Source organism: Leopardus geoffroyi, chromosome D1, assembly GCF_018350155.1.
Source record: "Leopardus geoffroyi isolate Oge1 chromosome D1, O.geoffroyi_Oge1_pat1.0, whole genome shotgun sequence".
In the NCBI taxonomy this organism is placed as follows: domain Eukaryota; kingdom Metazoa; phylum Chordata; class Mammalia; order Carnivora; family Felidae; genus Leopardus; species Leopardus geoffroyi.
This window is the reverse complement of record NC_059329.1, coordinates 87,262,157-87,283,096: the sequence shown is the minus strand read 5'-3', so window position 1 is coordinate 87,283,096 and position 20,940 is coordinate 87,262,157. Positions and strand designations below refer to the sequence as shown.

The following is a 20,940-nucleotide window of genomic DNA, read 5'->3' as shown; positions in this document are numbered from 1 at the left end:
CTCTCTCTCTCTCTCTCTCTCAAAAATAAATAAACATTAAAAAAAATTTAGGGGCATCTCGATGGCTCAGCTGGTTAAGCATCTGACTTTGGCTCAGGTCATGATCTCACAGCTCCTGAGTTGGAGCCCCGTGTCGGGCTTTGCGCTGACAGCTCAGAGGCTGGAGCCTGCTTGGATCCTGTGTCTCTGACTCTCCCTGCCCCTCCCCTGCTCTTGATCTCTCTTTATCTCTCTCTCTCTCTCTCTCTCTCTCAAAAATAAGTATTTAAAAAATAATAAAATACATTTAAATTTAAATCATCCTTTATTTTTCCCAGGATAACTGTTTTGTCAAAAAAATAGGAAGACTAATGTAACCAAGCATTTTACTTACACTATTTGTAGCAGCAAATTCTCTTTGTCCATCTCGAATTTCAGGAACAAACTTCTGTAATAAAGCTTTTTGTACTTTCCAAATAGCTGGGGGTTCTTTTCCTGTTTTTAAAGCCTCCTGTAATATGTGGAATCAGTTACAATTTTAAAAACTGGCAACATATTCTAGATTTATAGAATCTTAGAACTAAAAGAAAAATGAATGACCTATATAGCTATTATTTTTAACCTAGCTGAATTTTTGCAATAATTTTTATAAGGTGGCTATTCAATCTCTGCTAAAATTCTTCCAGAAATAGGGAAGACACCAATATGTACAGTAGCTCATTACCCTTTTGTGTAACTACTGGAAAGTTTTCCCCTAATGATATTTTGATACATTATTTGTGCAGTTTTACAAGAGTATGTATATATTCAAAAAGACCAGAAACAAATATGCTAAAATATTAACAGTAGTTAATTGTGAATGGAAGGCATACAGACAATTTGAATGTTATATTATAGTCCTCATTATACTTTTTAATGCCATTCCTCTCCACCCCAATTCAAAAATAAAATCAAAAGCAAGGAAACAAAAACCCAAAAAATATATTATTTTAAGCACAGCTAAAATCGTCTGGTATGAAATTTACCATTCTACCTATGGTTCTATAATTTGAAATTATGAAAATAAGTGAATTCTGTGTTTATTTTATACTTCTATTACTTTCTTTAAACTTTTAAATAAAAAAAAAAATAACCATTTTCCCCAACCCCTTAACAATACAATTGAGTTGGGAACCTTCAAAAACATTAACATTTCAAAACTGCTCTCATTACTAGCACCTAAATGCAACATACTGACTAGTCAGAAATATGCAAAACTCAGAAAAAGTCAAAATAATTTTAAACTGCTTTTTCAAAATGTCTGACATCTGCTAGTTTGATTTTATTATCTAGCAATTACAACAGAATAACTATAAAAATATAACTTTTTGCAGTTCAAGCCAGAGGCATACTATTAGTCATTATGAAGGCTTAGTATAGGACATGCCCACTAAACTATGACCTTTACACCTGTGAACATTTAAATCACCTTAAAAGTCTCTATGTCTTCTATCTTTACCACAAATTCATCACGCTCTCTGTATTGGCCTTCTCCTCCACTTTCTGTGTTCTCCTCATCTGTAAAACCTTCTATGGCAACAGTGTCCTGTCCTTTTGCAAACTGGTCTGAAGGAAGCCCATCAAGTTCGCAGGGCTTTGGGGGTTCTGTAGAGTTTATATTTTCCAGGATATTTATTGCAGATGAAGTAGAGCAGGGAGGTTCTTGTTTAACTGCACCCACAGTGGTAGAGGTAGCAGTACCAGTAGTATTGGCAGTTGGGCTAGTAGTTGCCACCCGTAGGGCTTCTGAAACTAGATCAAGCAAATGCAAATCAGTAATACAAATTAATATTTACTTGTTTGGAGTAAAATCTGAACAGTGTAAAAAGAAAGACTTGATTATTTTTACCACCAACTGTTTGAAACAATGAACACTATAGTAAGAAATTAAAATATGGCTGTAAATTTCCAAGAAACAAAGTGATAGAATTACATCTGGATGACAATCAGACTGAGGGCCTCCATCAACCTACTCTTACCCCTGAGTCCATTAAGTAGCACAAAGCTATTTTGAGAACAGAGGGGTGCCTGGGTGGCTCAGTCGGTTAAGGGTCCAACTTTGGCTCAGGTCATGATCTTGTAGTTTGTGGGTTCAAGCCCTGCACTGGGCTCTGTGCTGACAGCTCAGAGCCTGGAGCGTGCTTTGGATTCTGTGTTGCCCGCTATCTGCCCCTCCCCTGTTCATTCTCTGTCTTTCTCTCTCTAAAATAAATAAACATTAAAAAAATTTTTAGAAGAACTGAGACACAAAAGGGATGCAAGATAAGAAGGGTCAGCTGACCAAAGCTGTGAAGAATTCCTAGAAGAAGAAAAGCAAATTGGATATGGGAAGGGAAAACAACACCCCAAAATACTTTGAAAAAGCTCTAAGAACTACAGAAATAAAAAGGATTATAAAATAATAACATGAAAAATTGTATGCTAACAAATAAGATGAAATTCCTAGAAAAATGAAAATTAAAAAGGACTCGAGAATACAATATATGAACAGACCAACAAGTAGGGAGAATAAAAAATGTTAAAAAGCATCCCACAAAGATAAGCACAGGCCCAAATGGGTTCACAAATAGATTCTACCAATTTTAAGTTAAGTAAGAATTAATATCAATCCATCATAAGCCAAAAAAATAGAAGGAAACATGTCCCGCTTCATTCTATAGAGCCAGTATTATTCCAATACCTAAACCAGACAAAACATCACACACAAAAAACCATAGGATCAGCATCCCTCATGAATATATACACAAAAATCTTCAACATGAGGAAATCAACCAACATATAAAAAGAATTATACATCATGACCAAATGGGTTTTAACATCTAAAGATCAATCAGTCATCATATTAACATAACAAAGGACAAAACCAAAGGATCATCTCATTAGATGCAGAAAAAGCATTGGACAAAATTCAGCACCATGAATTTAAACACTTCTGTGATAAAAATACTCAACAAGCTGAACATAGGAGGGAACTTCAACCTGATAAAGGGCATCTACAAAAACCCAAAAGCTGACATCAGACTTAATGGTAAAAAACTAGATAGATGCTTTCCCCCAAGAAAGATGTCTGAAGAAATAAATAATCTCTATTTGCAGATGACATGATCTTGTATATAGAAAATCCAAAGGAATCTCCTAAAAAAACTATTTAATAAGTAAGTTCAGCAAGTTTTCAGAGTATAAAATCAATATATAAAAATCAATAGTATTTTTTTAAAGTAAGCTCTACACCCAACGTGGGCCATGAACTCACAACCTCAAGATCAAGAGTCACATACTGTACCAACTGAGCCAGCCAGGCGGCCCCAAATGTATTTCTATATACTCGCAACGAACAATCCAAAAATGAATTCAGGGGGGTGCCAGGGTGGCACAGTTGGTTAAGTGTCCCACTCTTGATTTTGGCTCAAGTCATGACCTCACGGTTTGTGAGATGGAGCTCTGTATGGGGCTCTGAGCTGACAGCATGGAACCTGCTTGGGATTCTCTCTCGCTCTCTTTCTCTCTGCCTTCCCACTGTTCACATGAGCACACTCTTTCTCTCAAAATAAATAAATAAATAAATAAATAAATAAATAAATAAACGTTAAAAAAAGGGAATTCAGGAAAACAATTCCACTTATAATAGCATCAAAAAGAAAAAAATATTTGGGAATAAATTTCAGAAAAATATAAAGCTTCCCTTCTGAAAACTATACACATTGTTCAAAGAGTTCTAGTGTTCAAAAGTCTACTATTATCCAGGAGGAGAGAAAGATATTAACAGATTTTGAGAAGCAGAAAATACATACTGTAATTCCTACTACAACCAGGAAAAGAACAGAAATATTTCATCAAAATAATGAGGGGTTGGGAATACAGGAATGAGACGAGACTGACCACGTATCAATGATTATTAAAACTAAGTGATAGGGGTACCTATCACTGGCTGGCTCAGTTGGTTAAGTGTCCGACTTTGGCTCAGGTCATGATCTCATTGTTTGTGAGTTCAAGCCCCCCACTGGACCCGCTGCTGTCAGCACAAAGCCCACTTCTGATCATCTATACCCCCCTCTCTCTGCCCCTCCCTTGCACATGTGCATATACACTCCCTCAAAAAAATAAACACTGAAAAAAATAAAAAAAAAAAAAACTGAGTGATACATACATTGGTTTAATTATATCAATCTTTGTTTATATTTGAAAATGCCCATGGGCACCTGATTGGCTCGGTGGGTTGAGCATCTGACTCTTGATTTTGGCTCAGGTCATGATCTCATGGTTGATGGGATTGAGCCCCGCTTCGGGATCTGCACTGACAGCATGGAGCCTCCTTGGGATCCTCTCTTTCCCTTTCTCTCTCTCTGCCCCTCTCCTACTCGTGCATACACATGTGCTCTCTCTTAAAATAAATAAATTTTAGGGGTGTCTGGGTGGCTCAGTTAGTTAAGTGTCTGACTCTTGATTTCGGTTCAGGTCACGATCTCACAGTTCACAAGATTAAGCCCTATGTCGGGCTCTGCAATGACAGTGCAGAGCTTGCTTGGGATCCTCTCTCTCTCCCCTCTCTGTCTGCCACTCCCCCTCCACCCTGCCCGTGTGCTCTCTCTCCCTCTTTCTCAAAATAAACATATAAAAAAATAAACAAAAAAAGAAAATGTCCATAGTAAAAAACTAAGCAAATATTTCTTTTAAAAGAATGTATAACTGGGGCACCTGGGTGGCTCAGTCAGTTAAGTGGTCGAATTCAGCTCAGGTCATGACCTCGAGTTTCATGAGTTCAAGCCCCAAGTTGGGCTCTGTGCTGACAGGTCTGAGCCTGGAGCCTGTTTCAGAGTCTGTGTCTCCCTTTGTTCCACCCCTGCTCACACTTTGTGTGTCTCTCTCTCTCAAAAAATAAATATTAAAAAAAATTTTTTTATTTCTCTATTTTATTATTTCCCAATGTATAATTATTTTTATTTTATCAATGGAGCTTTTGCATCCAGACTTTTAAAATTCTCATGTCATCAAATACATTTTCCTTTTCACTGTGAGTTTTTTTCCTTTTAATTTTTATTTAATTTTTTAAAAAATTTACATCTAAGTTAGTTAGCATATAGTGCAACAGTGACTTCAGGAGTATAGATTTCTTAATGCCCCTTACCCATTTAGCCCATCCCCCCTCCCACAACACCTCCAGTAACCCTCTGTTTGTTCTCCATATTTAAGAGTATCTTATGTTTTTGTCCCCCTCCCTGTTTTTGTATTATTTTTGCTTCCCTTCCCTTATGTTCATCTGTTTTGCATCTTACAGTACTCATACAAATGAAGTCATATGATATTTGTCTTTCTCTGACTAATTTCGCTTAGCATAGTACCCTCTAGTTCCATCCACATAGTTGCGAATGACAAGATTTCATTCTTTTTGATTGCTGAGTAATTAAAAAAAATTTTTTAATAAAAATAAAAGAATGTATAACTTTCAAATTAGTAAAGGGAAACATCTATATATAAATACTCTATGATGCTCTTTTTATGAAGCTTTAAAACAAACCAAAGCTAAGAAGAGTGTTCAGGTGTAGTATAGTATAATATACATAAAAGGGATTAAGAGGTACATACTTCCAGTTATAAAATAAGTAATGGAGATGAAAATAACAGAAGGAATACAGTCAATAATACTGTATTAATGTTGCATGGTGACAGATTGAGAAATGAATGAAATTGTTGAATCAATAAGCTATGCATTGGAAACTAATATAACATTGTATGTCAAATATACTTAAAAAAACAAAGGTATAGTATTTAGGGATGCATACACAGGTGATAAAATTACAAAAGAAAAGCAAGGAAGTGATTACCACCCCCAACTAAGATAGTGGTTAGTTCTAGAGGTTATGAGTTGAGTTTAATGTATAATATTCAATTTGGGGGCACCTGGTTGAGCGTCTGACTTTGGCTCCGGTCATGATCTCACAGTTTGTGGGTTTGAGCCCTGCATCAGGTCCTGTGCTGACAGATTGGAGCCTGAAGCCTGCTTCAGATTCTGTGTCTCCCTCTCTCTCTGCCCCTCCCCAACTTGCACTCTGTCTCTGTCTCTCTCTCAAAATACTAATCATTAAAAAAATTAATATAATATTCAAATTTTGTACTTTCTTGTTCTCTAATGAGTAGCATTTAACACCACTAAATTTTATTCTTTGCTCCACACTTTTGGCACATCTCATTGGTTTTGAAATGTAATGCTCCACTGTCCTTTGTAAGTGGTTAATCATTTCAGTTTTGGTTTCTTTTTAAAGCCATGAGTTATTTAGGAGAAGTTATTTAGAAGTTTTAAAAATAAACTTTTTATTTCTTTGTCCTTTTCTTTTTTTCCTTTCAACTATTATTTATAAAATTATTGCATTATAGTCAGGGAATATGGCTTAAGTAATGTCTGCATTTTCAAATTTATAGAAATTGTATGTGTGTTATCTTACATGTCTTATATTTATTTCCATATGTGAGTTATATTTCACAAGAGAAAATATTTTGAAAGAAAACAGATATGGAAAAATATACCAAAACAGTAACAATAAAATTAGTATGGCAATATTAAAAACAGAAATGAGAAATTAAAAGGGAAAAAGATTTTATGAAAAGGAAATTTAACTTAGTACAATTTTATGTATCCGATCACATGGGTTTGAAACATATCAAGTAAACAGTATTAGAGAAACAATCAAACATAGTTGGAAACTTTAACACACCTTTTTCAGGAATCAACAGATCAAGCAATCTAAAAACAAATAAGGATAGGGAGGATTTAAAAACTGTTTATTATTCAGAATTTCAAACATACATAAAAGTAGAAAATACAAACCCTCAAATACCATAACCCAGTTATAGTAACTACTACGAACAATTTGGTATACTTCTTTCATATTTCCATCACCCCTTTTATATTTGCTGGGATAGTTCAAGGCAAATTCTAGACCTGTCATTTAGGTCCAACAAACATAAATTTTCTTATATAACCTAATGTCATGTATTACATTAAGCAAAAAAGGAGATAGAAAGGATTTGAACAGCATTACCAAATATAATCTATAGCACATAGTATTCATGAATTATTTATAAAAAATGATCATTTACCAAGCCACTAGCAAACTTTTCATAAATATCCAAAAGCAGGCATTATTGAAGCACTCCTTTGACCAAAATACAGTAGGGCCATAAATTAGTAATAAATGAGTACCAACAACAACAAAAATAGAAACCTATTAGGAAATAGGCAAAAACACACAATTCTTAATAACTCTTAGGTTAAAAAGGAAATTAAAACTGAGGGGCGCCTGGGTGGCGCAGTCGGTTAAGCGTCCGACTTCAGCCAGGTCACGATCTCGCGGTCCGTGAGTTCGAGCCCCGCGTCAGGCTCTGGGCTGATGGCTCAGAGCCTGGATGGAGCCTGTTTCCGATTCTGTGTCTCCCTCTCTCTCTGCCCCTCCCCCGTTCATGCTCTGTCTCTCTCTGTCCCAAAAATAAATAAACGTTGAAAAAAAAAAAAATTAAAAAAAAAAAAAACTGAAATGACAAAGCATTTAGAAAGGAGTCAGAGTATTACAAATTGAAACCAAAGGCATAGATAGAGCCGGAGTGTGTTGCAATGAAGAAATCTTACACTTTAATGCCATTCATTAAAAAGCAAGGATATACATATAAAAATAAACTATTAAACTCAAGAAGCCAGAGACAGAATATTAAATTGAACCCAGGGAAGACAGAGAAATAGAACTGAGTAAAGAAAAAGTGAGTAAGAAAATGAAAGCAGGAATAAATAAAAAGTACACTGGTTCATTGAAAAGAACTATTAAATAGGTAAACTTCACAGAATGATAAGGAAAAAGATTCAAACACATTGGAGCAAGAAAGAGACCATATGTATAGAAACAGAGGGGATTAAATGCTATGTGCAACTTCATAACAGATTAAAAAATCTAAATGAAAGGGATGATTTTACTAGAAAATACCATACCTTTAAAAAAATTGATCTTGATAGATTAAACTACCTCAGGAAAAAAACTGGAAAGTCCCAGATATATTCTTAGAAAGTTCTACCAAATCCCTATTATATGTGGTAGGTAAATTTTTTCAAAGCTTAGACAAATATAAAAACTCTCCTAATTCGGGGCGCCTGGGTGGCTCAGTCGGTTGAGTGTCTGACTTCGGCTCAGGTCATGATCTCACAGTCTGTGGGTTCGAGCCCCGCGTCGGGCTCTGTGCTGACAGCTCAGGGCCTGGAGCCTGTTTCAGATTCTGTGTCTCCCTCTTTCTCCTCTGACCCTCCCCTGTTCATGCTCTCTCTCTGTCTCAAAAATAAATAAACGTTAAAAAAATTAAAAAAAAAAAAAAAAACTTTTGACTATAAAAGTGAATATTAAGACAAAAAACAAAAACACAAAACCAAAAATACAGCAATAAAAAGATTAAGGCAAAAAACACCATAAGCATAGGGGCGCCTGGGTGGCTTAGTCAATTAAGCATCCAACTTCAGCTCAGGTTATGATCTCACAGTTTGTGAGTTTCATGTCACAGTTTGAGGCCCTCGTTGGGCTCTATGCTGACATCGCAGAGCCTGGAACCTGCTTGGAGTTCTGTGTCTCCCTCTTTCTGCCCCTCCCCTGCTCATGCTCTCTCTCTCTCTCAAAAATAAAATAAATATTTAAAAAAAAACTTCAGGGGCGCCTGGGTGGCTCAGTCGGTTGAGCCTCCGACTTTGGCTCAGGTCATGATCTCATGGTTCGTGGGTTCGAGCCCCGCGTCGGGCTCTGTGCTGACAGCTCAGAGCCTGGGGCCTGCTTCCGATTCTGTGTCTCCCTCTGTCTCTGACCCTCCCCTGTTCATGGTCTGTCTGTCTCTGTCTCAAAGATAAGTAAACATTAAAAAAAAAAAAAATTTTTTTTTAAAAACTTTAAAAAAACACTATAGGCATTAATCTCACTTATGAATCTAAGTGTAAAAATCCTAAATAAAACACTAGCAACTTAAATCTTGCAATGGATTAAAATAATTCAGCATGACCAAGCAGAGTTTATGGTAGAATTTTCTTAAAAAGGTTCAACATTAAGAAATCAAATAAAAGGGCACCTCAGTTGGTTGGGTGTCTGACTTCAGCTCAGGTCATGATCTCACCACTTGTGAGTTCGAGCCCTGCTTGAACTCTGTGCTGGACAGCTCAGAGCCTGGAGCCTGCTTCTAATTCTGTGTCTCCCTCTCTCTCTCTCTCTGCCCCTCTCCCACTCACACTCTGTCTCTTTCTCTCAAAAATAAATAAATGTTAAAAAAAAAAGAAATGAAATAATAGATTAATGTGGGAAAAAAAGCATATGACAAAATTCAACACACATTGTTAATTTAAAAATATTTTTTTAAGGGGTGCCTGAGTGGCTTGCTCAGTTGGTTGAGTGTCCAACTTTTAACTTCAGCTCAGGTCATGATTGATCCCAAGGTCATGAGACTGAGCCCCATTTGGGCTCCACACTGAGCATGCATGATGCCTGCTTGGGATTCTCTCTCTCCCTCTCTTTCTGCTCCTCCCTCACTCACTCTTTCTCTCTCTCCCAAAGTAAAAAAAAACTAAAAAAAAAATAATTACATTAAAATGAATGGAAATATATAAATTCTCAGCAGAGAAACAGAAACTAAAAAAAAGAACCAAAAACAAATTTATAATTTAAAAAAAAAATTTTTTTTTTCAACGTTTATTTATTTTTGGGACAGAGAGAGACAGAGCATGAACGGGGCAGGGGCAGAGAGAGAGGGAGACACAGAATCGGAAACAGGCTCCAGGCTCTGAGCCATCAGCCCAGAGCCTGACGCGGGGCTCGAACTCACGGACCGCGAGATCGTGATCTGGCTGAAGTCGGATGCTTAACCGACTGCGCCACCCAGGCGCCCCCAAATTTTATAATTTAAAAAATATCTGAAATAAAAAATTCACTGGATGGGATTGATAACAGAATTGAGAAGGCTGAAAAATCAATGAACTGTAAGATAGGCCAATAGAAATTATACAATGTTTAGAACAGAGAGGAAAAGAAGATTGAAAAAAATGAACAGAATGTCAGGAACAATATCAAAAGGTTTTACATTTGTGTCACTGAAGTGTCACTGGAGTCCTGTAAGGAGAGAAAGAGATTGGTACAGAAAAAATAATGTCCCCAAACTCTCAAATTTGGTAAAAGACATACATTTTACAGATTTAAGAAGCTCAGTGAACTCCAAAGAGGATAAACCCTACCCAGATAAACAATTACATTGCTGAAAACCAAAGAAAAAGAAAAAGTAATCTTTGGGCTAATGGGAAGCAAATGATACCAGAGGGTAACCTGGAACATCAGGAATAAAGGAACTGCAACAGAAATTATAAATATCTGAGTAAATATAATAGGCTCTCTTCCTCCTCTTAAGTTATTTAAAATGTATTTGACTATTGAAAGCAAACCCCTATTAGAGTTTTCAATATATGTAGATAGATGTAATATATATGCCAAATATGTACAACATAAGGGCAAGGGTAAAGGGACCTGTATGGTCGTTAGAGTTTGACATTTTACTTGAAATCATAAAAATATTGTTTTAAAATGTTTATTTATTTATTTTGAGAGAGAGAGAGAGAGTGCAAGTTGGGGAGGGGCAGAGAGGAGAGAGAATCCCAAGCAGGCTCTGCGCTGTTAGGGCAAGGCCCAACGTGGGGCTTGAACCCACCAACTATGAGACCATGACCTGAGCTGAAATCAAGAGTCTGATACTCGACCAACTGAGCCACCCAGGTGTGCCAGAATCATAAAAATATTAATTCTATGTGGATGGTAATCACTAGGTCAAACACTAGAAGCATAGTACAAAAAGATACAGACAGAAAAAGCAGGGATAAATTTAAAAATGAAATACTAAAAGTTGAAATATTGTTTTTATAAATTTTTTAATGTTTATTTTTTGAGAGAGAAAGAACTGAAAAAATAATATATAAATAAAAAATAAATAATTAAAATTTGTGGGACATAGCTAAAGCAGGGCTTAGAGAGAGGTCTGTAACATTAAATGCGTATAGCAGAAAAGAAGAGGGGTCTTAAATTAACAATTTAGGCTTCTACCAAAAGAAACTAGAAAAATAGGGTATAATAAACCTAAATCAAGCAGGAAAAAGGAAATGACGAGAAGAGCAAAAATCAGTGAAACTGCCAACAAAGGAGAAAAAGAATCAATAAAATTAATAAACTTCTATTCAGACCATGACAAAAAGAGAGAAGACACAAATTACTAACATGAGGAAATACTACCAACGACTCTATGCTGATAAATTTGACATCTCAATTAAAACGGAATGATTCCTTCAAAGATACAAACTACCAAAGCACAGTCAAGAAGAAACAGGCAAGGTGAACAGCTCTGTATCAAAGAAACTGAACTCATAGCAAAAAAGTTTCTGACAAAGAAAACTCCAGGTTCAAACGGTTTCACTAACAAATTCAATCAAACATTTGTGGAAGAGATAGTACTACCCAACCTCTTGCAGAAAACAGAGAAGGGAAGAATCACCAAGTCATTTATGAGGTCAGCAACAACCAGATACCAAAACCAAACAAAGGAAGTACAAAAGGAAAACTACAGACCAATATCCACTGCAAACATGGATGTAAAAAAATTAGAAAATTGAATCCACTGATGTATAAAAAAGATAATATATCACAATTGCTGAGGTTTATCTTGGGAATGCAAGGCCATGAATATATTTGAAAATCAGTCAATGTTATTCACCATATTGAAAGACTTAATAAGAAAACTACATGATCATTTCAACAGATGAAGAAAAATCACTTGACGAAATTCAACTTCCATTCATTATAAAAACTGTTACCAAACTAGGCAATGTAAAGAATTTCTTTAATGTGATAAGACATCTACAAAAAACCTATAGTGAACATCGTACTTAATGGCAAAAGGTTGATTTTTTTTCCTCCAAAGATCAAGAACGTATTCAGAATGTCCACACTCAACTCTTTCATTAAACACTGTATAGGAATGTTTATTCCTATACATTAGGACAGGAATGAAGAAGGCATTATGACTGGAAAAGAGGGGCGCCTGGGTGGCGCAGTCGGTTAAGCGTCCGACTTCAGCCAGGTCACGATCTCGCGGTCCGTGAGTTCGAGCCCCGCGTCAGGCTCTGGGCTGATGGCTCAGAGCCTGGATGGAGCCTGTTTCCGATTCTGTGTCTCCCTCTCTCTCTGCCCCTCCCCCGTTCATGCTCTGTCTCTCTCTGTCCCAAAAATAAATAAACGTTGAAAAAAAAAAATGAAAAAAAAAAAAGACTGGAAAAGAAAAATGAAACTATCCTTATTTGCAGATGACATAATTTTCTACATAAAAAATCCTACAGAATAAAAAAAAAAAAACACACAACAAACCCCTAGAATTAATAAGTTGTGTAGATTTGTAGGATTTAAGATCAACATATATATATATGTATATTATATACACATATATAATATATAAAATATATTATATATACATATATAATGTATATAATATACATGACAATTTTCATAATCTACCAATAAATAACTAAAATTAGAAATTTTTAAAAAGCATCATTTACAATAAATAGCACCAAAAATATTTAGGCTCTACATCCCTAAATATAGATCATGTGCAGGATCTATACGCCCAAAACTGTAAAAGACTAGTGAAAAATCAAATGTGTTCATGAATTGTTAACACTCAGTACACTGTTAATAGTTCAGTTTTCCTCAAAGTGCTATAGATTCAAAGAAATCAAAATCAAAATTCCAGTGAGAATTTTTTTTGGTAGATACAGCTGATTTGCAATTTTATATGGAAAAGGAAAGGAACTAGAAGAGGCAGAACAATTTTGAAAAAGAACAAATTTGAATTCGCAACTGCCTTTTTTCAAGGTTTACTATAAAGCTACAGCAATTAAGACTGTGTTATTTTCAAAAGCATAAACACACAGATCAATGTAACAGAATTGACAGTCCAGAAATAGATTCATACAAATATGATCAACTGATTTTTTATAAAAAATGCAAAGGCAACAGAAGAAGAAAGGACTCTTTTCAACAAATGCTGCTGGAAAAGCTGGACTTCCATATGTAAAAAAATTAACTTCAACCCATACCTCACTCACCTCCTGTAAAAATAAATCAGAAGGGTCAGACTTTGGGTACCTGAATGGCTCAGTCTGTAGAGCATGCTAGTCTGGATCTCAGGGTTGTGAGTGCAAGCCTCATGCTGGGCGCAGGGCTCACATTTTCAGATTTGATTTATATTCATTTTTCATATTTGATTCATATTTTATTTTTACTTATCTTTTTTAAATGAAAGGGCCCTCTCAGTGCTGGACCTTTCATTTTTTTTTAAGTTTATTTATTTTGAGAGAGAGAGCCGGGGGGGGGAGAGAGAGAGAGAGTGTGAGCGAGCAGGGATGGGGCTGAGAGAGAGGGAGAAAGAAAATCCCAAGCAGGCTCTGCACCGACTCAGGGTTCTATCCCACAACCTTGGGATCATGAGCTGAGCTGAAATGAAGAGTCGGAAGCCTAAGCAACTGAGCTACCCAGGTGTCCCTAGATTCCTATTTTAGAACAAAAATTATAAAAGCATTGTTCTACAAATGGAAGAGGGAATATAGTAACAATTGCAAAGCACCCTGAATTGGGGGAAAAGGAGTGTAAAATCTTACTAGGATTATCCACGTACATAATGTCTTTGGCTCTAACATTGACATTCCATTATACTGATTTCCCTGTATAACAAAACGTGAATTCTTTAGAAATGAATTAGCAGATGTTTATGCTAACAGATTATTTGGAATACAGCTTGTTTCAGATCACTTCAGCAGTTAAAGGTAGTCTCAAGTCCAGAGAGAAACTAATAAGGTACATCGCAAAACAGGGTTTAACTTTCAAAGCACCACTTTATACAAAAGAGCTAGGCAGGAATAGAGGCTCTACAATCAGACAAACCTGAGTACAGACTCCAGCTCTGTCGCTTACTAGTTGTATGGACCTGCACAATTCATTCACTCTTGGTTATACCATCTGATATTGGAGAGAACAATGCAGATCTCACAACACTGCTACTAGTTCCTAGCACAGAGGTGGTGGCTACTATGTTATAAATATTTTTCCTTAGCATCTTCCTTAAAATAGTTCACATGAGGCAGAGCTTCTTAAATCAGTTCCTCCAAATGTTCATTTAACTACAGAGTAAAGTGAAAGCACACCCAAAGATTTGGGTATAGTCTGAAGCCAACACAAAAAATTTTTAATTTTACCTTAATGTGCATGCTACACATAGTGTAATATAATAATATTTAACAGCAAAATGTTAGCCTTCATGTAAAATTGACATACCAAGAAAATATGCCAGTTACTACTACAACAGGGCCCCCGGTACAAATGCCTCATGTCCATAACCCACCTCAAGATGTCTCAGATTAGAGAACCTGGATACACACTATGTAAATTATATATCATGTGGTAAAAAGTCAAGAAAACACAGAAGTTCTCAACCTAAACCCCAAAACTTTCCTACAGGGAAGAAGCATTAAAAAAAAAAAGTACCTAAAATACCTACCTATGCATTTTGTCCTGAAAATTTATTTGCAGACCTGCTTCAAGTTAAGAAAGCTTAAAACCCAATTTGTCACCATAAAAATAAGAGTGGAAAGCCATTATTATGAATCCAAAATTTAAAACTTTACCTGCTTTCTTCTTTTTATCAGAAGTAGCATCCAAAGTAGTTAAGGTAGTAGAGGCGCTTTTATAAATATCATGACCACATACTCCAGGATCTTCTTCATCAGAAGAAAATGAAGATAAATGTTCCAAGTTTTTAAGTTCATTATCAACTTTTTCTGATGGACTATTACCCCCAATTTCAGACACGGAAGGTGTGGGTGTTGTCGAAGAAGTCTTTGGAAGTGGTGGGGGACAAAATGTACGAACAGTCTGGGTCCCTGGTCGTCTAGTCCTGTTAGGCATTCGTACAGCAAGAGTGGAAAACTGCTGCTTGGGCCCAGATTTCAGAAAATCTAAGAAAGAGGCAATAAATCCTGTTTTGACTTCTGGCTGTTTTTCCTCTACTTCTTTGATCTTCTGTCTCATTTTTTCTTGATGCTGATAACCATCATGGCAGCTCTCTGAGGAAGGAGGAGTATATGGCAGATACACATCTGTTCCCCTTGGATTCTGGCGTTTGCCCTGGGCAGGTCTTTTCAGCTGTTTCTGATTACTGTTGTCTTCCTCTTTTGTTTGCCCCTTTCCAGTTTTTTTCTTCTGAAGGTTAAAATGCATTAAATCTTGATTTTCTTCTTCAATCTTGACACCGATGGCCTCCCCAGGTTGGGCCATGGCCAACAGTGCAAGTGTACTTCTAGTTGGGTTCACTGACACACTGCTGTCATCAGTGGTGAGCTCACTCTCTGATGTAGCACTTTCTCCACTTATACTTCTACTAGAAACAAACTCTTGGCTTCTGTTATTATTTAATGTACTATCCATAGGAACTTCGCTATCTTCTTCAGATTCGTGATTGGTAGCAGACTGTTTCTTGAATGAGCCAGAACTTTGCTCCTGGACATCATGACTTGGTCCAACCACAGGTGAAATTACTTTAGATGCTTTATTTTGACCAGTTTCAATATGCTGTTGATCAAGAGTCATTTTTGACTGGAGGGTTGGTACTGGTGACAGGTTTACAGCAACTTGATTTCCATTTAAGGAAATATCATTTATATTCTGTGGCTTTCCTACTGCGGCTGTCACAGAGTTAAAATCTGAAGTCACATGCCCCACATCTAATGACTGCTGAAAATGAGATTTAGAATCACCATCTTCAACTGCCGGAATGGTTTCATTTGAAGTTGACTTGGAAAAATCAGAAGGAGTAACCCCACAAGCTGCTGCTGTAGCTGCTAAGATATCATCTACATTTGATAAAATATTTCTCTCATCACTGAGAAGCATTGCTTCTGGGAAACACATTGATCCAAGAGAAACAAAATGATTCTTTGAATCATGTTGACTTGTTTCACTAAAATGGCCCTTAGCTGTTAGATGTTGTTGTAATGGTTTTGAAGACTCAGAGAGGTCCATTTTCATAATTTCAGAAGTTTGAGGATGGAGCTGCTGCTGAGAATGATCACCATTGCTCTGAATAATATGACCATCCATTTGAAGGAAAGGATGTACTATTTGTTGAGGACTTTGAACACGCTGTACTTGTAAAGATGCCTTTACTTGTCCTAAACCTGCCTGCAGTATTGACTGCTGAAGAATTTGTAAATCACAGGCAGAATCTAAAAGGACCTGTGTGTTAGGAAGAGATGCCTGATGGCCATGCCCTAAAGCATGATTTGGAATTTGAATCTGAGATGAGGCATTAATTATTTGATCATGTTGCTCCTGGACCTTGGCTTCATGTACCTTATGTATAAGAGAATGCTGCGGGTTGAGGTCTTTAGTATTCAACCTTATTTGTGGAGTTTGCATTAAATTAGTTGCCTTCTTAATATCAAGAGTTGCTGCACTGACTTGGCCAATTTGTTGGGTAAGCTGTGTCACTGAACCAACCATGCTTTCTTCTTTTTTTGACCCTTGTAGAGCAATCCCAACAACCTGATCTTCAAGACGAGAATTACTTCTAATTACACTCTGAGAATACCTGTCATCTGCCTTTGACACCTTATAAGCTGATTCTTGAACATTAATTTCTCCATCTGACAGCCTTTGGGTTGATGACTCAAGAGACACTTGTGGCTGCAATACCTGTAACTCTTGCATTGGAAAATCCTCTTCTTGCTTTGAAGATGTATACACAGTTGAGTCAAGTTTTCTTTCAGCATAAGACTTTGGATCAGGGGAAGGTATGTTATTCTGTAATGTCTGACAGTGAGTAGAGGATGCAAAAGATGATGACTGGGCAGCAGGCAAAAACTTTTGGGACTGGGGAGATGATGACCCTTGAGTCTGAGCATTCTGGGAAGAATGCATGGAAATATAATTCTGGGTTGGGCTAGAATCTGGCAAATTCTGAGCCCGAGTGGCAGAAGAGTAAGAAAGAGAAGGGGCTGTTAATGTTAGAGACTGCCCTGAAGCATAGCTTTCTGAAGGACTAACAACTGATAACACCTGTGACTGAGATGAATAACTAACCTGTGTCTGGCTAACTGGTGGTAAACCCTGAGAATGACTAGATGAATAACTTTGAGACTGACTAACTGAAGACAGATCTCTTGTTTGGGCAGGGTAATTCTCATTTGTAACTGAAGATAATACTTCTTGTTGATTAGAAGAATAATTAAGTGTCTGATTTTCAGAAGTTATAGTCTGAGATGATCCAGAAAAAGTCAATGTTTTATATAAGGATGGCAACTTCTCAACTTTGTTGGACCTATAAACCTGTGAATGAACAATAGATGGCACATTATGTGGCTGTACTAAACCATAATTTTGGGACTGACTAACTGATAAAAGGCTTGGTAGCTGCGCTGTAGAATAAATTTGTGCTTGGCCCGATATTACAGAACTCTGGTTATGTAAAGGTTTGGAATAGCTTAATGTTTGCACAGGAGGAATTACACTTTGAGGTTTGGGGGTCTTAGTTGATGCTAGTGGTTGTTTTGTAGAACAGCTTTTTACTTTTGTAGCAGATGGAGGAAACCCTGAAGATGGAATTGTAGATGAGTAAGACTGAGCAAGTTCCACTGACACCTGGGAGGTCTTCTGTTGTAATCCTCCATTGCTCACCTGAGTAGAATCTCCAACTGGGCTACAGGATAAAGATGACTGCCTACTTGTTTCCTGAAAATTAACCACACTTGCATTTGACAGATAGCTATGTAAGGAATGCTGTGAACCAGTCAGTTGTGCCTGAATAGACTGGGTACCTGAAGGCCGCTGATGGTGTTTAATAACACTACATTCTCGAAGAAGAGCTCTTTCAATGGAAGCAGTAGAACTAGTAAAGAGAGTTGAACTGTAGGCTTGAGGAGTTTGCTGGGCTCCCCCAAGTGCTGAAGGCAACAAACTAAATTGAGGTTGTAAAAGGTGGGGTGCAGACTCTTGCGCTGAGCGATACGTTGAAGACTGAGGTGGTATGCTGTTACTTAACGCAGAACTGCCCAGGCGTTCAAATGCCAAAGCAGTTGGAACAGTTCCCTGGGAAGTCTTGATTTGTAGCAGAGGGTCATGAGGATTTAAAATTCCATTTGATGTAGTGTTAAAAGACGAATCCTGAAGCACCAAAGGTGAGGTGGTAGCAAAGTTTCTATTGCTGAAGGTGGTGGGATGCTGATAAGCAGAGAGGGCAGAGGGTGGAAGTGTTCCAGTGGTTGGCAAAGGTCCAGTAACAAACAGCTCAGTTGCTGCTGAGGAATGCATACCTGTGAAGAGAAAACATAAAGAACTTTATGCAATCACAGCGCACACACACACACACACGCACACGTTTTTACAGTAGAGACTTACGTACCCATAACCCATTATAATCTCTGTAAGGGTGAAGGGGCAGGGGAAAAATCTCTGTAAGAGTGAAAAGCCTGATAAGCTAGTTCTACATGTAAATTTAAAAAATTACATTTCAAGACAGCTAGCTTTCTTAAAAGCAAAAACAAAGTTACAAAGGTATTAGCAATTTGTATCTATAATTGTTATAGAAATGAGTTGAGTTTATAGTTAGATAATGCCATTTGAAAATTAAGAAACCAGTAAAAATGTACATAATCTCTAGTGATTAATTTATCCTGAAATCTCAATGCAATAGCAACAAACTAAAATGTTCATAACATTAAAATGAAAACTAAACTCTCTACATTTAACATGATAAATAAATCTAAAAATAAACAGTGAGGTTAACCCTGCAATTTCCTTTATCAAAATATATAAATTTTAAAAATCTCTTGGATTCCAAATTTTGGCTTTCTATGAACAACTTCCAATGACAATAGATGTGTGCTTATTATACAAGGCTGATCAGAAATTAATAAAGTATTATCAATAAGATTATTAACATTTCAAGAAACCATTCTAGCCACATATAGTAAAGTGAAAACGTATACTCTTATGATCTAAAAATTCTACTTCTAGAAATTTATCATATAGCAATACATGGACACAATGATATCTATACAAGATACTTTCTTATAGTTATTGTGTGTAAGAAGTAGAAACAACCCGTATGTATACCAACATGGGAATGATCAAATAATTATGGCATATCCTATTAATACTATTGCTACAAACCCTGAGTACGTGAATATAGATGTTTTGATATACAAAGATATCAAAGAACTGTTAACTCTTCTCTACAAAAGTGGGAATGTAGTTAGGAAGTATCACTTTCCATTTCATATAACTTTTTTATTGTTTCCATGTGTTTTGTGAGCTTCCATTAAAATTTCGTTGTTTATTTTAGAAAAATAGGGGGAAAAAAGATTCTCTGGCCCTTCCAAAAACCTTTTTCTCTCACTTCTTCCCATTAAATGTCAAAAAATATTGCTACTACAAAGACAGAAAGTAATCTAGTTATACTTAAAAGAATTAACATTTAGTATTTGTGTTTAAAATAATATAATCATAGAAACTGGAATAGAAAGCCTAACTGATTATGTGTAATGTACAATTATTCCAGGGAGCAAAAAAGGAAGAAGCTACTTTGTTTCTTAATATTCTCCTTTATTTCACATTAAAACATTAATTATCTCCTTGGAAGCAGAAAAAAAAAACTGCTAAATTGAGGAGCTCTATTAATGGAATTATATCAGAATAGTAAAGTATTATTTCCTATAGCTATTATTTAAAAATATCTCTTTGGGGCACCTGGGTGGCTCAGTTGGTTGAGTATCTGACTTTGGCTCAGGTCATGACAGGTTCCTCAGTTCCAGCCCTGCATCAGGTTCGCTGCTATCGGCCCAGAGCCTGCTTGGGATCCTCTGTCCCCCTCCCTCCCCCGCTCACACTCTCCCTCAAAAAAATATAAACATTTAAAAAATAAAACATCTCTTCAAATAATAAGATGACATTTCTTATTATTTAAAACAAAGCCTTAAAAAAAAAAACACCTAACTTTCCTGTCACCCTGAGAAAAGTAAAAACATACACATAATTTTGGGGGAGAAGTAAGTGAAAAATGGAATGTATATATAAACAGGGAAAATATAATATCAGCTTGTAATGTCCACTACAGTTTAATTAATGTCAGACTAAATTCCTCATCTGTATGAATAAAGGACTAGACAAGATCATCTAAGGCCCCTCTAATTCTATGGAATATCAGATAATTCAAATAAACTGATTTAAATAACTTACCTAGAAAATTTCAAGCTTGTACATTTTGAGAGTAATTCAGAACTTTAAATAAATAGTGATTTAATCTGTTCAATTCTGGATAACTTTACATTAAACTCTAATGATGAAATCAGTCTCAAGATTGTTTTTTACTATATCATCTACTCAACCTGAAGTCACTAAGATAAATGAATTTAATCGTTCACCAAAAACCAAAAAAGATAAATATGTGAGGTGATAAATGTGTTAATCAATCAACTGTGGGGTAATTCTTTCACAATGTATGGTGAATCACCACAACGTACACTTTAAACATATTATAATTTTCTGTATCAATTATACTTCAATAAAGCTGAAATGGATAAATAAAAGAAAATTTAATTTTTGCTTTTATTAAGTAGACAAGTAGCTACATAAACTGCCAGATAGGAACTTTATACCTAGGGTTTATCTTCAATAATTATCTATCTTCTTCAATCTGTTAAGTTTTCACCGAAGTGATAAATCTGAGTTTCGTCCAACTTAAAATTGTGAAAAATTCCAGGTTTTAAATTTCACCAGAAAACCAGTAATTACTCTCAGCTACACTATATAATGACAAGGCCATAAAAAT

General features: G+C 36.2%; 1 protein-coding gene across 3 annotated transcripts in view; it reads right to left on the bottom strand.

Annotated features, from left to right (window-relative positions):
- The window catches only part of QSER1 (glutamine and serine rich 1), an 84,223-nt gene that overhangs the window by 24,985 nt on the left and 38,298 nt on the right, over positions 1–20,940 (bottom strand). For all 3 annotated transcript variants that reach the window (XM_045484889.1, XM_045484890.1, XM_045484891.1), the window contains exons 4-6: positions 14,744–18,424; positions 1,448–1,770; positions 374–490 (exon numbers count right to left, since the gene is read on the bottom strand). In XM_045484889.1, the coding sequence (XP_045340845.1) occupies positions 374–490; positions 1,448–1,770; positions 14,744–18,424 (4,121 nt within the window). The remainder of the gene's footprint in view (positions 1–373; positions 491–1,447; positions 1,771–14,743; positions 18,425–20,940) is intronic.